Source organism: Strigops habroptila, chromosome 7, assembly GCF_004027225.2.
Source record: "Strigops habroptila isolate Jane chromosome 7, bStrHab1.2.pri, whole genome shotgun sequence".
NCBI lineage: Eukaryota > Metazoa > Chordata > Aves > Psittaciformes > Psittacidae > Strigops > Strigops habroptila.
In genome coordinates this window covers 34011587-34028599 of record NC_044283.2, presented here as the reverse complement: position 1 = coordinate 34028599, position 17013 = coordinate 34011587, and the positions used below count along the sequence as shown (strand labels likewise).

At 39.2% G+C, this 17013-nt stretch overlaps 1 protein-coding gene across 1 annotated transcript in view; it reads right to left on the bottom strand.

Moving 5' to 3' along the window:
• Positions 1–617: 617 nt before the first annotated feature.
• The window catches only part of ACSL1 (acyl-CoA synthetase long chain family member 1), a 38618-nt gene continuing 22222 nt past the window's right edge, over positions 618–17013 (bottom strand). The window contains exons 8-21 of the mRNA XM_030493134.1: positions 16184–16216; positions 15980–16031; positions 15132–15205; positions 14068–14145; positions 11648–11782; positions 9878–10012; positions 9030–9125; positions 7965–8037; positions 7187–7275; positions 3792–3908; positions 3293–3436; positions 2621–2722; positions 2473–2544; positions 618–2264 (exon numbers count right to left, since the gene is read on the bottom strand). Coding sequence (XP_030348994.1) covers positions 2124–2264; positions 2473–2544; positions 2621–2722; positions 3293–3436; positions 3792–3908; positions 7187–7275; positions 7965–8037; positions 9030–9125; positions 9878–10012; positions 11648–11782; positions 14068–14145; positions 15132–15205; positions 15980–16031; positions 16184–16216 — 1341 coding nt within the window. The 3' untranslated portion in view covers positions 618–2123. The remainder of the gene's footprint in view (positions 2265–2472; positions 2545–2620; positions 2723–3292; positions 3437–3791; positions 3909–7186; positions 7276–7964; positions 8038–9029; positions 9126–9877; positions 10013–11647; positions 11783–14067; positions 14146–15131; positions 15206–15979; positions 16032–16183; positions 16217–17013) is intronic.

Below are 17013 nucleotides of genomic sequence, written 5' to 3'. Positions count from 1 at the left end.
GCTGCAGCGGGGCCGCGCTGAGAGCGGGCGGGGAAGGGGGGAGGTGGAAGTAGCGGGGTGAGGAGGGCGGATGCCGCCGGAACGCGGGGCGAGCTGCCAGGAGGAATCAGAGCAAGCTCGTCCGGCTGGTAACGCCTTGGCCTAGCTGCAGTGGTCACGGCTCACTGCAGAACGGATTACCGAGGTACCTGTGCACTGACAGGTACTTCTTGTAGCGTTTCCCCATTCCAAATACCAAGATTTTATTTTTTTCTCCATCCAAGTTGGCTGCTGCCCAGCGGCACAAGGGGGCGTCAGTGTTCAGATGGATTCACCTAGCCCTGTAACCAGGTAACATGACTAAAACCACCCAAACCCCATTTTCTGTGTGTATGTGGCATTGTACAACCTGGCCAACAAATCAACAGCATCCCTTGCTTATAACGTTGGCCAAAAGCCTACACAAGTATCAGACCAAAGCAGAAAGTTACCTTCCAGAAGTAAAGTGTCAACACCCAGCATTGTCCTCTATTTAGTACATTTGTAGCAGTGGAGTTTTACAGCTTGTCAGTTACCAAATGACACCTGGGCTTGTTAGTCAGCAGCATCTTCCCTTGATAAACAAATACTTCACCAAGTTGAAATGCAGAAATATTTATTTTGGTTTCCTTCATTGGTTTTGAAAATTGTTTTGGTTTTATAAAACATAGAAATAGCCAACACTAAGCAAACATTTGAATTCCAATGTAACAAACTACTGCTCTAACAGTTGACTTTGATTTGTGTACCTTAATTGCACACATGTATGAAATTATGCTACAGAGTAGTGCATTACAATCACACACAAATCTTAGTGCAAACCTTGTTGTGCTTGTATTTTACATATATCCATGTTTTTGAAAACAGCAATGAATGCTAATGCAAAACCAACTCTGTTAAGGATAGTAAAAGACTTCTGCTGTAATAAGGCTTATTTCTGCTGATTTCTCAAATTTAACTAGTTATTTTGTAATTTATCTGGGAATTAGGTTTTTATCCCTGAACAAATACCTACCCTGTGCCAACACACAGTTCTGTTGGCATACATAAATACTTCCAATTGCTGCAAAGCATCAGGCAAAAACATTCTACCCGATTTATTTTGCTATTCAGTGAAGAATACTCAGTGGCTCATACATAAAGCACAGAAAACAGAGGTTATGTCAAGAAGCTCTTCTGCTTACAGAGGACCTGGCACATTTTTAAAATGCATTTTAAATACACGCTCATTACAGGGAAATGAGTGGCTAGTACAGGTGCAGTTTACCTGACTGTTAGCATAGCCAGCCTCCTGAATGGTTTTGTTTTTAGGTCTCCAGTGTTCTTGCCAGAGTTAGGATCTGTTCATTTACCAGGCTGGCACCACTCTGGAATTGCATTCATGCAGCAAAGGCTACACTTGCTGAATTAACTGCATCCACACTTTCAGTGCAGAACCACCATATGCAGGCTTACTCTGAGGAACTTGTATTCATCAGCCTCCTTTGTGTGGAGTTCTGACTTCTACCTTATAAAAGTAGATCTCAGAACTGGCTGCAGATACAGAAGGGAAGAAAAAAACCCCTCAGCTATTTTGCCCCAGTTAACATTAGGACTAATGCAAGATATGATACCAGTTATATAGCTGTAAAGGTTTGGGGTTTTAGTGGTTGGGGGTTTTGTCTTTTTCTTTTTGAACAGATTAAGTAATCCTTCTGAGGACGCAAGATACTTAGAGGCATTTTCAAACCTGCCAAATCCTTTGTGGAATTGACAACTGCAAAATACACTGCAGACAGCAAACATGCTGGCAATAAGAAAACCTTAGCTCCTTGGTGAAGGAGAGTCCCATTTTTGGCCAAGGAAGTCTTAAATAACTTAGATATAGTTACCATTTATAGTTAAGGCTCTTTTTGGAAATTGTAGGTCACCATAAAAACAGTATGCAACACAACTTGACAGTAAGGCAGTGTTCCATTTCTTCAGTGTTCCTATGGCAAGTACCCATTTTTGTACAAGTTAATGATTGCACAGTTTCCTTCCCTATGTTTGCTGTAGTCAAATTACAGATACGAAGGCCAACAGTAGACATCAGACATGTGCCACTTCCCTCATTCCATTGTCAGTTACATTTTGGCATTGGCATAGAGTTCATCTATCTGTGACTGGAAATATTTTCGCAGTTCTGGTCTCTTTGCCTTCAGTGTTGGTGTCAGCAGGCCGTTTTCAATAGTAAACATTTCATTGTGCATGGCAATGTCTTTGACCTGGAAAGTAAACAGTTACTAGCCAAGCTGCAATCCTTTGAATAGACAAGGCTATTAAACAATTACCCAGACATCATAAAGCCTATCACTTTAGATTTTTTCCAGATGCAAATTAAAAGCAGTTTCTGGAGAACCGGATTATATTGGTGTTGACAAGTTTAAAGAATTCGGTGTTTAATTCATAGAATCATGCTCACAAGCATCTTACCTGTTCAAATGACTTCAAACCAGATTCTTTCCCAATCCTCACCATGTCTTCCAAAACATAGTTTTTAAGCTCCTGTGGATACAAGAATACATTGTATAGCTTGAAAAAGGTGGTGCAGAACAGCTAACTGTAGTTAGATATGACTCACCTTGTTTTTGCATAGCTCTTCATATGAGCCTTCAAATCCCTTTTTCTTGGCCCAGTTGCGCAAAGTCTCAGGATCAGGTACCACAATGGCTACTAAGAAGGCCTAAAAAAGAATTTTTGTCAAGCATTTCTCCTTTTTAAGTCGACACTTTAGTTCCTACACATTTCACACTAGTTAGTGTTAGGTTTTAGACAGCATTTCTGACCCTGCTGTAAAGTCAGCAGCTTCCTGCAACTTTAATGTGGGAGTGCAGTTCAGAATTTGTATTTGAGAATTACTCTTGTTAAGAGCCACACTTCAGTTTATACTTGTAAAAGCCTGGACATCTTGGATATAGGTGGGTTTTTTTGTTGGTGGTGGTGGGGTTTTTCCACCCCTTTTGTGTTGTGGGGTTTTGTTTTTTTCTCCTTCCCCTGCACATTGTTAGCAACTTCCATGAGTTATTAATACTCAAATTAATCCAGCTTCACTACCTGTCTGAAACTAAATCCAGAAACATGCTATATGACTGCTGGAGCCCAAAGTACAAAAATGTGTCAAAAGAACCAAAATGTGTAATGTTAAAAAAACCTTAAGGTTTCAGTCCCAAAGTTTGGGGTGGGGGAGAGAGGAAAAGACTCTTCTGCAGTCTCTTCTTGCATTTATTTTTGAAGTTCCCTAAAGAATACTTACCTGCAAGCTCTCTCCATGGACGAACACCTGAGCAAGTGCTTCACATCTCAGATACACATTTTCTATTTTCTCTGGTGCTATGTACTCTCCCTGGGCTAGTTTAAATATGTGTTTTTTCCGGTCAATGATCTTCAATGTACCATTCTGTTGACAGAAATAACTTCCACTCAGAGGAGGCACTTCAAGTGAAAACACCAATCTACACAGCTTAAGCATGCCACACTAGTACAGCAAAATACTGCCAGAGCACTGTCAAGCTGATGTTAGAAGTAAACAGAGTCTATATCAGCTAACCTAAACTAGGGAAAGCCTCAGGACTGGCACTGCTAATACCTTTTCAGCCCTCGGCACACAAATTTGTCTAGAACAGTAATTATCCTCCTCCTAAAATAACTTGTCTTTCACGTAATTCATTGTGTTCAATACCAAATATTTTCTGTTTTGTCAAGTTACTGCTGATAACTATAGAAGTACATTTTAGCTCTATAAGTTAACTTACTGGTAGCCATTTCCCGATATCTCCTGTATGAAGCCAGCCATCTTTGTCCAGAGCTTCTGCTGTTTTTTCTGGATCTTTCAAATAGCCACGAAATACATTTGGCCCTTTTACACACACCTAAAAACAGCCATTTATTAGTGTATGTACTATGAAGGGAGATTAGCAAACACAGCTTCAATGAATGCTTTCTCCAGTGGTTCTAAATAACCCCTGCTAAAAAGACAAGATGAAGTTTATGCATTGGTACAGAAATTCCTGCTCATGGTTTTTGGAGACCTAACGTTTTCCATTGGTATGAAGTATAATAAGCTATTAGAAGCATCTGTTCTCTTTCAGTCTAGCAGCAGTGTTCCTACCTGCTGTTTGTATAATCTGAATTTATCAGAGGAAATTTTTATTTATCTGAAGAAATTCTGCTGAATCCAGAAATATTACCCCTCAGCCTGACAGCATGCTTGTTTCAGCTTTGGTAAGCAGCAGGGGCATTGTGTTAAAACTAGCGATGAAAAAAAATGCATATCAAGCAAATTACATGTTTGTTGTTCAGAAGTAACACAGTTAATACCTTAGAGCACGCAAGACTCCTATATAATGGGAACCTGCAGTTTCTTTAAATTGAAGTTTGCCTGGATTTGTATACCAAGTAGAAAACCAAGAACAGCTTCCCTGGAGGCATGGGCATTATTAGGATCAAAAAGTATGCTTACAAGGTATGAAAAGAAACCAACAAGATTAAAGGTTTATAAGTGAAGAGGCTGCCAGGGAATCAGGTTAGACCTTACAAGCTAAATTAAAACCATGAGTAGAGCAAGCGTTTGTCAGTAAGAGAACATAGAAGTAAAGCAACTAGTCAGGAACATGGAGTAGAGCCTGAAGTATCCAGAGATGACCCCAGATTTAAGTATTTTCTTCTCAATGTAACAGCCAAGGTTGTGCAAGCTTTCTCTGGTGGAGAGAGTAGGACACAGGACAGATTTAAAGATCTGCAGGACTATAAACATTAAAAATAACTCCTTAGAAATGAGGACAGAGAGATAAACAAGGCTGAAGCAAAACTTAAAGATGCCCACTGTACACAACTGTTTGGGAATTGAGAGTCCAAAGTCCCTGAAAGCTCTACAGGAGTCCTCAGAAGCAGCAAAGGATTCAAACCATCACACCAGCTTGGCATGATGGAAGACAGCAAGAAGGGTCTGGTGTGAGCAATAATATCAGGACTCAAGAACAAATCTAGAAGAAGGGGATAGAGAAATCCAGTTTTAAGTTAAACTTAACTGGATAATATCAATAGGGGTGGATAAGTTATAGGACAACTATTAGTCTAGGGGATTAGTACAATTTTGAAGTGGGCAAGGAACTGGCTAAAGAATCTTGAGGCACTAATATCAGTTCTCAGACCAGAAGGAAAAATTACGTAGTTCATAAAAGAAATATAGTCCAAAGACTCCCAAGAAAATCCCCAAAGTATTTTATGCGGAGGTAAGCACCGAAAATATAGGCACACTGGTGAACTACAATACAATGAACAGAGATGTCAATAGGAGGGCAATCTGAGTATGTGAGGGTTCTGATGACCTTGTAGAGACAGTACCAAACTTGTGACCAAACCAAGATCATGTTTTAAGAACCAAGTCATTTCTGCTATAAAACAGAGCTTATCTGGAAGCATATGTGTAGAGGAGATCTCTACGTCCCAGTCAAGTAAATGGCTGACTGATCAAATGTTTCATTTTTTCATGGCTCCTACAATCACAGGATGGCATTAGGTGACAGCTTTTCCCAGTTGAGACAGCAAACCATTATCTGTATGCTGCTAACTGGCACTAAGACCTCATCTGCATGTGAGGATTTATGATTCTATTCACAAATTTATCCTTCTTGAACATGAATAAGTGGCAAAAGCAAAAAGCAAGGCTGACAGAATGGAGAATACTGAAAGCTTACTCTCAGAAAGGAAAACTAGGAGTGCTTAATCCAGCTGAAGAGCAGACAGACAGCGAGACAGTGAGGAGGAAGATCTACTTTAGGCAAAAGATAATGGGAGCCAATTCTATAGCTGTGGGCTTCAGTTCTGCGAAACAAGTTAGACTGAGTTTGTTAAATTCAGAATAGCTCACACTGAGGAAGTTAAGACTGAAAGACTAAGATGGTACCTGATATATTAAGGTGCTACCATATTTATTCCAAAGTCCAAAGTAATTCCTTTGGAAACAGCAAACTTGCAAGGTAAGTGCAAACAAAACATTTTGGAAGGTTTTGGGTCTTTTTAAAAAAAGACTTAACTGTTTCACATTGTAAGAATTTACATTCCTCAAGCAGACCAAGCTTTAGAAGCATATTTAAAGTGAAGCAAAAAAAAAAGGACTAAACATAGAATCATGGAATAGCAAACATAGGGTCATATGCAGTACAGGAAAGAATCCTGACATTGCTGTCCACTTGCCCACATTTTCCCACCACCAAGCCCAACTAAACCCTTGAGTATTTCTGGGAATTAAAGCCTAATGACTTGCCTCTAGTCTCATACAAATTACAACCAGAGCAAATTACGATTATAGATTGTTCGCAGTCACAAATTAGCTACTTGCTTAAGCTACTTTTTATTTATTCCTTTCTCACTCCTCAACTGCCCCCAAGGCCTCTCAAAAGCATATAAAAGACACCACAGTTAATTCGCTTTCAGGGCTTGGGGAAAATACATTACTGCATGGACATCTGTTCAAAGTATATACACGAAGTTCAAGCTGTATATTTTTTACTTGGGAAAAAATATTGAAAGAGACAGCATATAGCATTACACACAAAAGCTGAGTCTTCAAAGTGCAATTTGAAGACATACATGCTAAATTTGTGCAGGCTGCAGAAGAAAAGAATGCGCAGGCAGTTGTCACAAATCATTAGCAGCCTTCATGACATTTTGGCTCCACTTCTCCTAATGGTGTTCCAGCCACTTTAGATTACCTCATCTCACATCACAAGCGGGGTAACAAGCTACACGCATCAGCATGTTCCCTAGCACTTGACAGTGGCAGAGGGAGAGAAAGGGGGAGGAACCCTTCTGCTAGCATTTTACTGGAGGGTAAATGCACTATGAGACAGGTAGCTTCTCAGCTATCCCACAGCTGGTAGATGGCATGTTAGCCATACAATCATAAATACATAGTAATCTGTTATCCCACAGTAAGCAGCTTTTTCTCCCAATACACCATTTCCTATTTTGCTTCTGTGAATTATTAGCTGACATCGCATGCAGGCATTTTTTTTTAGGTATTCCATGATTTTAGGTAGCAGGCCTTGTTTAGCACTTGCACTAAACTCAGCGAGTTATTTCATGAAGAAAAAACATTTTCCAAGATTTCCTAAGAGGCTCACATTGACCTTTTGAAATTACTTACCTCACCCTCTCCTTTGGCAGCCAAGTAGTTCATTTCTTGTACATCAACAAGCTTGATGATACTGCATGGCATGGGTGCTCCAACATGCCCTATTAGACAAAGTAACACTTCAACAGCCTGCACTGCTTTTTATGTCAGGTTCTTAAAACAATAACCTTGTTACATGCTAAAGTAAAAAAGATGGAAAACTGATTTCTGATAATGCACTACACCAATACCGGGACAGTAATAGCTTAGTTTTGCTGGGACTGAAACATTAAATTCTCAGATATCCCTAGAATGTTAAAAGTTGCACCATGTACTCAGGATTTTTTTCTTATAATCAGGATCTTCACTTTATGGACACATTTAAGTAGCAGAAGTCCCACCATAGCTTCAATTATCAATCTTATTTCAGTTAGGGAGCTAGAGATGTAACAGCTGACAAATGCTCACTGTTTGTTCCAACACCAAAAATGCAATTTAAATTTCCAGCAATGTGTTTATACACAGCAGATTCCTGTTCTATAAAAATGACAAGGGTTGATACTATGACCTCCCATCTCCTAAATCCACTTCAACTTACAAGGACAAAGCCTATTAAAAGTTTGGATTACTGAACATTCCTAGCCATTTAAGGGTAGAAACTTCAAGGGATCCCATCAAAACTTTTTTACTTCACTTGAAGAAAAGCAGCATCTTCTGTTTTACAAGAGCTTTATGCTGAAGACTAATGCCATCAGGGACCTTTAATAGCATCCTGAAATTTAACAGACTGGCAGACTGTTGAACACCATACCTGCTGTCCAGTCACCAGGCAGTGACAGTGAGCATCCAGCTGTGCATTCAGTCTGTCCATAACCTTCATAGAACTAGGACATGAACCAAAAGATTAAGATCCTTATTTTTCAATATGCAGTTTATTAAAGTGAAATTAATACTTTGCTTCATTTTCTAGCTGTTAGAGTTCAGCAAAACCCCCAGCATTTTCTAGAAAGAAATCACTATATTAGAGTTTTATCACAATACACAATTTTAAGTGCTAATACTCCACATTCAGTTCCAATAGTTACTCAAAGTTTCATGATATATGACATCTGTAGAGATGAAAACACAAAACAGAGGGAGAAAGAGAAAAAACCAAAGAATAATGGTACTAGCAATGACTTTATTCACATCATTTAACAGGTTTGTCCAAGACAGCCAGGAACAGAATCCCTGTGCCCATCACAGCTCTGCAATTAAACAGAAGACAGGCTTCCCTTTTCTGTGCAGAATGCATTGCTACACCTGCACACTACTGATTAACTTCAAGAAGTCACAGAAGCCTCACATTTTAGAGCACTTTCAATCCTTTAAATTTATTTCAACACATTTGTTCCATCCTGTGCCACTGTTATGCAGATTTTGCCTCAAAAAGCATATACTTTGAAGAGACTCTGAAGATAAATGCAATGTGTGCAATCTGATTCTCCCCAGTCTCATCTTCAAAGCAAGAACACTACAGTATCACCATATTGATTTGATTCTCTACAGTAGTTATGAATACTTCTGTAAGTGAGGCAAGCCCCAGGAATTTAATCCAGGAACATTTATTATTGCTTATAGGAGTGCCCCCACCCACTCAGATCTTTCCCTTAATACAGTTCAGCTGGTTACTTCAGCTATAATAATGACTTTGGGATGAACACATAAATCTCAGGGGACAGAGAAACTCTGGAAAGGAGTACACACTTCTGTAGTCTCTAAGAAGAATGCCAGTAGGAGTTATCCATATAATCAGACTACTTGAAATGCTCTAACATCATAGCTGGAATTGGGTATTAAAATATTTATGGTTTAGGATTAAGGCCAGGAAACTCACCTGACAGCCAAGAGCTGTTCTCAGGAAGGTCAGTACACTTGCAGATACAGGTGCTGCTCCTGTAATCATCAGCCTTACTTTTCCTCCCAAACTTGCCTACAACAGATACAAGATACTGTGGACACCAAAAGCATTTTAGAGATTTCCAGAGTGTTTTTCCTTCCCATCCTCAGCCGCTATTCACCTACAGTGCCACCCACAAGTATTAAGAGATTAAAGTTTAGTCTCCTATTGCAAGGTGTCTTTCTTGCAGTGTTTTTAATTGCATAAATGGCTTAAGGAAACAGTATCTCAAACATACAGCATCTACAAAGACTATGCTTGTGGTGTCACTGCAATGCAGACTGTCAACAGCCTGAAGAGCTTAAGTTGTGGCCTTACAGCAACAGCTTTATTTTTAACTACCTTGTATCAGCTTCTATACATCCTGAATGCTATAAAAAGCAGCGACAGGGCATGTTGTACAACCAAAGTTAAGGCCATAGCAAGTGAGTGCCAGATATAATAGCAGGTGTAACTTACTAGTAACCAACAGTGAGGAGGCAGTAGGGGCTACAGGTGGCCCTGTCACATTTAGCATTCCTCCTTCAGAAGGACAGTGATTGCTTTCAAAGTGGTAAGAGAGAGAAGCACCAGACTGTTTTAGAGTAACCCACCTAATACAGTTAGCTGATATTATTAGAACTAAGGGGGTTGAAAAAGCAAAGTTGGAAATAAAATAAAAATAAAAAAGACAGCTTTGATTTTTATTTGGAGTAGCCAGTTAGTGATAAAAGTCATACCAGATTGTAACTATTCATATGAAACTCAACAGCTACAAACTTAAATTCAGAGGCTTTCAAGCATACCTGTATTTTGCGGAAGATGACTTTGTCCCAGAAACTGTTATTTCTAACTATACCACTTTTGAGTTCTGCTTCTTTCCTCTTGGAAGCAAAATCCAGCATCCACCTCTTTATTGTAGTATCTGCCTGTCCAAAAATCTATTAAGAAAGATGATCTGTGGTTAGAAGCCTCACAAAATACCATTCCCTTTTTCTTACAGAAGCATGCTTAGAGATTCTCAACAGTGAAAACCAAGTAAATTAAACAACCTTTATTGGGAGGTATCTTAATTCTAGTAAGAAATACTTGTGGATCTTGATCTTGGCCTCTACCTTAGCTCAGAGATGCTCACCAGTTAGCACTGAACCAATTCTTTCATCCCAGCAAAATGTGCAATGCTGTTTCAGTATATAGTTTCTTCATTTAAATGAATGAAACAAATGTTTTCCTTTTCTATTCCACAATGATTAGAATTCAAATTGATTGTAATCCTCAGCATATTCTGAAAAGCACACCACCATAATACTTAAAGTAACAAGGGTTTCTGAGGAGATGCAGGTCTCTTCAGAAATACCAGAAGGAGGTCTGTCTTGCATATATAAACTCACTTTCTAGATCACTTTTCAAAGGCGCTTGCTATGTACTCTCAGGAAGTCAAAGAGCAGCCTTAAACAGACCACAGATTAGGATATTCACTTGGAAGAAGAAAGACCCAGAAGCTCTTCAGCATTATGGCGCCCTCACCATGCCAATTTCCCACTTGTTGACTTCACATGCTGTGTTACTGCAAGACTGGGTGTGGTTGAACCAGTGCCATAGAAGTGTGAAAGCCTCAGGCCACCAGAGTTAACAAGCAAGAGGACATCGTGAAAGGAGAAGAGTGCCCCAAGCTTTGGCTCTGCTTCTAAAATTCCAGTACAAGAACGTGTGAGCAGAATGAGTGGCTATATTTTAAGCACTACAGGCTGGTCTCAGGATTTCCTCCCCTCCAAATGGATCAAAGTTGCGCTATTTGTTCCTGTGGCCAAACATAACCTTGTATTACTTGATGTTCCTCTAGTCTCATGATTAGAACACTTTCCTGGCTAAGACAGCATAGACAAGCTCTGCAATTTCTTTAGTAGTCACTGGACTTCTTGTTACATCCTTCAACTGCTCTGACTGTATCCTAAGAAGAGTCAGTCATCCATATGCAAACAGGTGATTTTAAAATCTTCAGTCCAGAAAAAGAATCTGCTGCTGAATTCCCACCTCAGGTGACCCTAAGCAGCCAAGCAGCAAGCACAGGAGAGATTGGGGCTGCTGACACACCCTCTTCCCCAGCACTGCCGACTGGCTGGTTTATAGCTCTCCCTGCTAGAACACAGTGGCTGCTGTGTAGGAAACTTGCATGCGTCTATGCAAAGAGGCAAACACCTGACCTTGGTGCGCAAATTCCACTCCATGAGTCAGATGCTAAAAGCGTGGCATGCAGGTGCTAAGCCTCATGTTCATGTAGTAGACTGGACTTAAATAACTTGCTCAGAGCAAAACAGTACATCATTAATCAAGCCAGAGGGAACCAAGTCCCCTAGTTGGACTCTTCAACACTAGTATTTACTGCATAGAAATATTTTCATACACCAGGTACTACTCCTTGTACTTTCAGCCCTCTTTTAGAAAGAGATGTACAGATTGGTTAGCATACAGATTTAACATTCCAGAGCACAACAGTTACGCCTACCCTGGCAGCACAGACTTCATGAAGTCTCTTAAAGCCTTGCACAGGTCTAGACTCATGCCTGTAGACTTACCTTATCAAACATTCTGTTCAACAGCCTTGGTACTACAGGAAATACAGTTGGCTGTAGTGTTTTTAGGTCATCCATAAGTAGTCTGATATCCCCTTGAAAGAATCCTATCCGAGCTCCATGGCACAGAACCACACACTGTTAGAAAAAAGTAAACACTGAAAACACAGGATGTATAATGTGTTCTAGCTGTATATGCATAACACACCTATGGAGAGCAGACTGCATGGGATCCACCTTAAGTCCTCTCAGCTTCTGGACTAGTTCTGCAGCATTCTCAGATTATAGCATGGGACTAGAAAGACCAAGATATGCCTGGTGTACACAGGCTAAAGACTTTGACAGAATAAGATGCAGCACAAAGTCCTCTATGTAAAAAGGGCAGTTGGCCAAATAAGGCAATGCCAGTGACTCAGAGGTAGCAAAAGATCAAAAAGCAGAACTTTTTTAAATATTTAACAAGCTTATGTAGAAATATTAGACCTCCATTTGTTCCCTGCTATATACTAAGAAACTCTGCATTTCTGCATTTGAAGTCAGCACACACTATTTACTAATCCATTAGGGATTTTTGCCTTAAGCTACTTGATTTCCATTCTCTTGCACTCTGGTTTTTCTTCCTGTTTCATGGAACTGATGTGAGCAGAGAATTTGTTGTTAGGTGATCAAGATGCTATTTAGAAGATTCTAGCAGAGCCACTGCTTATTTCTGCATTACTTCAGACCTACCCCGAGAAAGGCATCCTATTTTATTCTGTATTCTCTGTTACAAGTCTAGAAGCTCCACCCCCCACACTTATACACCCCCTTTTTCTCCTATTTTGTTTGGATTTCATTTTTTCTTTTTAACAAAACCTCTATTCCTCTTGTGCTTATCTATACCTACTTGGTTTTATTTCTTATGCTTCCTTCATTCCCTGACATCCATTCTCATCTTTTCCGCACAAGACATACTAAAGTGTCAATTTTCCCCCTTCACCAGCACTTTGCCACCATCTGCTAAAAAGCAGCAAATGCATCAGTTCAGAGGGACTGAGCAGCAACTGCATTTGTCCTGTCAAGTTTGCTGACCCTCTAACTTTCTAAGGAAGCCAAAAATCTGCTAACATCAGCTTTATGACTGAGGTATCACTCTAAAGATTGCTTCTCAGAGAGCCTGTGTTCATACCTACCCCAAACAGTAACAAATCTTTCCTCCTTCCTACCAAAAGTGTTCTTGCTTGATCTCCTTATGTAAATATGCAAGCAATCACCTACGTTGTGAAGACCTCAAACAGCAGAGGAATACCAAGATCCAAACACTTTCTTCTCATTTTATCCTTCAGAACACAGGTTCCCATCCTATTTCTACTGTATGATCAAGACCAGAGCTGTTACCTACAGCTTGTATCTTCTGGTGCAAGGCATCAGTAAGACACTGAAGCATAATTGGTATCCAGGTTACCAGCAGAAAAAGAGGCTGAAAGCCTAAGGGCACCTGTACTCCTCAGTAACACTATTCCCAATCTTCATGACTTACACACACACACTTTCACATGTGCATAAGTACACACTTGGTAGAAAGCTCAGGTTTCTTAACTGAAATCACAGGATGATTTCTGGGTCCATGTGCCTTTTCCACACTTGCACAGAGACTGTTTATTTTGCTACATAAATTGTGAAATAACTACATTCAACATACATATTTGCAGTCTCACCTAAGGGAGAGGTGTTAATTCAACTTCAGCCTGTACAGTAATTAAATACCTGTGCCTCTACTGTATATAAGAAGTTCAAGGAAATTGCATCCTTTCACTAATGCATGCCACCTAACTGTGGGCTCAGAGATCCTTAAGACTGCCAGTGTTAAGACAACCTGAGCTCCCTCATCCTCAGAAATGAAGCCCCAGGTTTTGCTATATGGTAAAACAAGCTATCCAAGAGAATTTCAAAGTCTGTCATTAAATAGCATTAAAAGTAATTTTCATTTCCTAGAAGAGAACTCGACTGAAACAAAATCCCTTCCTCTTTATTGAAGTTTCTTGGAAGCAATGGTTAAGTCTAACCAACATAAAATTAGTTCTGCATAAGCAAGCAGGATGCCACATTATAAATAAATTTGTAGTGTCTGTAGACTAAAATGCATGGATTTTTAATAATGCACTGATTATATTAGAGGGAATTTTTTGATATTGTCTCATGTTCTAGTAAACCAGTGTATCAACCCTAGCTCTAAGGTTAATGTTTATGTTTCAGCATGAAAACTAATTGTCTGGTACTTACTGGATATTGTTTATGATATTGCTTTCCAGTTCAGGAAAGGTTCATTATCTCAAGGTTTCATAGTCAAAAAGGAATAGTGTGTAACACTGGGATTCAAGAGACATGCATTCTGTATGTAAAGTAAGCTTTTCAATACTTCAGTATGACAAACGAATGCTTACCTCAACGATTCTCTCAAACATGTGAGCCAAGGGCAGGAATGATATCAGAACATCATCAGGGGAAGGTAAAAATGTTTTCTGAAAGTGTTAGTAAAATGAAATTTCATTCATGTTGATTCTCTATTTTGCTCAAGTTAAACACAACAATGAAATCTAGTGTCTAAAGGACAGCCCTGGCTTCAAGTTTTGTTTGTAATGAAGCTGCATTGTCTTTCTTTCATCAAAAATACTACAGCAATGACTTGTAGCATGAGTAAACACACATTGCAGAAACAGTAATCTTTTAGAGTTGAATACAGTAATCAGATTATTACAAGTTATTCATATTATTATAAATAGAAACAAATTCTGACAGAAACCACAGGAAGTTATATACATTGTGGGGGGAGATGGGGACAGAAAGGTTAAAGTAGAAAAAGAATACACACTGATATCTTAGGTCAGAAAGTTTGCTAACCCAATTTACCATAGGGTTGATATCAAAAGTACCTTACATGACCTAATCGTGACACCAGTTGCTTAAAGACAATTCCGTATGTATTGTATTCAAAATAAGTGCAATTGTATTTTTAATTACATCTGTATGTGTTAGAACCATCTTCTTAGCTACCCTGCAGATGAACTTTAGTAGTTTACTGTGAACTAGAAGTTAACACTGTATCAAGTAAAAATAGTAATGCTGCTTGCTCAGACGGTTAAAATACATTATAGCTTCTCCCATTCTTAGTGGAAAAGGCTAGCCCCTACACAAACCCTCTGATACAGAGCTTTCACTATTTACAAACAGTGTAAGTCCATGGCAGAATGCAATGTAGATCCGCATCAGGATCTTTGTAAGATTTTGCTTGGATCAGAGCAAATTGTAAATCTGTCAACTTCTTGATGCTGACAGAAGAAACCAGTAAACATTAAACTTCTGACCTAGCATGGGCAGAGTGCTGTCAAGATACATTTTCACTTGAATTTTACTAAAAAGACCAAAGTTAATGAGATTCCAATGTTGGTTTTACTCATGAGATTCCTCCCTCCCCTGCAAATCCACAATGTTAACCTTTGCAGTTTACCTCTGTAGTTTTCACAAAAGCTGAAGTATTGCTGACTATGTTTTGATGAGTGATCATAGCTCCTTTGGGATTTCCTAAGGAAGAAGCACATCAGGATGCAACAGTCAAATTTTTAGATCCATTAGGTTATCAAGCAGAGGTTAAAATTAAGAGTGTGTGAATAAATCAGTCCTTTGATACGAAGATCTTTCTTTGTATATCAATTTAACAAAGGCAGAGAACTTGCTAACTTTCAAGAATAGCTGGTAACAGTTAAGTTTGCACTGAACTCCTCAAATTTCATAAGGAAAGCAAATCCTTAAACTGTTGTGCTTCTCTCATACAAAATTCAACACTGCTGTGAAGACACAGCTATCAAACCCAGACCAATTTCTATTCTCCCATCTGCTGTAAAAGTGTAGCTTGTCTTCACTTGTGCTCCCTGCCAGTGTTGGGTATTAATTCACAAATGTCAAGTGTGTGACATTGTTTCAGCCAGAACAGACATTTAGACAGTCTTCCTGGTTTGGCCTTACAGCAACGTTGCTTAGAGCTAAGGAACAAATCTGCTAATACAGTACAAAAATGATTACAGAAGAACTGAAGTATGAAGGAGAGCTCTTATAATGGAAATACAGGTTCAATACTTATTTCCAAGCCCAAAAATAACACCTCCATCCCCAATATTGCAAAACTCTGTATTGATCAACGGGAAAAATCAAAGGGAGCCTTACCATAAAACTTCCCCAGCTACTACTTGCCAAAAAGACGCAGCAGCAGGGGAGAGTCTTGAAAAAAAAGTAGGAGGGCTTCTGAATTAATTTTGCATATACAGGATAATAAATTCTGCATAATGTAATGAGGTGTACCTGTCGTTCCACTGGTGAAACAGATGACTGCTAGATCTTCTGGCTTTGGAGGCTATGAGAGTTAAGAAAGTATTAGTATGGTTAAGATGGCAAGAAAAGATTTTCCTGGACAAAACTCTGAAATACTAGTGTTACTTTTAAGCTACGGGAGATTTGCTAGCTGTCCGGCTTTCAGATTGTCACTTGCACTAACTTCATACTTACCATAGGTTTTTGCCTGTGTGCTCTTCCCAGCTCCTACAGAAAGGAGAGAAAGGGAAGACATACTTTAGACAGGAGCATGTAACTTTTGCTTTAAAATTTACTAGACTAACATTACCAAACAATAATATTCCACTACCTAGACTGTCTATTAAGGCACTTTAACTTACAAAAAGGCTTTGAAGGACATTTTAAAGATACATAGAATAACTACCATGTCCTACAAATACAAAAGTGATAACTAATCAAATTCATGGGGTTTTTTCCAGCTAGTAAACCAGAAGTCACTCACTACAGAAGCTCAAGGTTAAGCAGTGTTGAGACAAGCCACAACAGGCAATCAATCCTATACCTCATGCAGAAGATATGTGCAATGACAACTGTTGAACAGATAAAGCAAGATTCATTTCAGTAAGTACCTCAGACCAACATCACTGCTTGTGAGAAGGAAGACTGGGTTTCTCCATGAGGGCCACAGGTGGTTTGTACTCCTTTTATACTTAGAGTGGAGAGCACAAGATTCTCTCCCCCAGATCATCACCTTCCCTCTCCCTCCTTATGATTCTTCAGGTCTGATTTAGTAATGTCAGAGCTCTTTAGGCAGAAGGGAATTGATACCATAAAGATCCTTTTATCATCAATGATAAAAGGATTAAGAGGGAAGATGTGAATGCTGATATTCCAGTATCTGAGAGCTTTAAAATTTCAAGTCAAGAATTATTACTGTCATGCCTATTTAAGAATAGAAACAATACTACTTTAAGGACTTACACAAATTAAAATGGACCTTTTTTAAGTATAGCTTTGGAAGCACCCTTTGAGGGCAGACACGT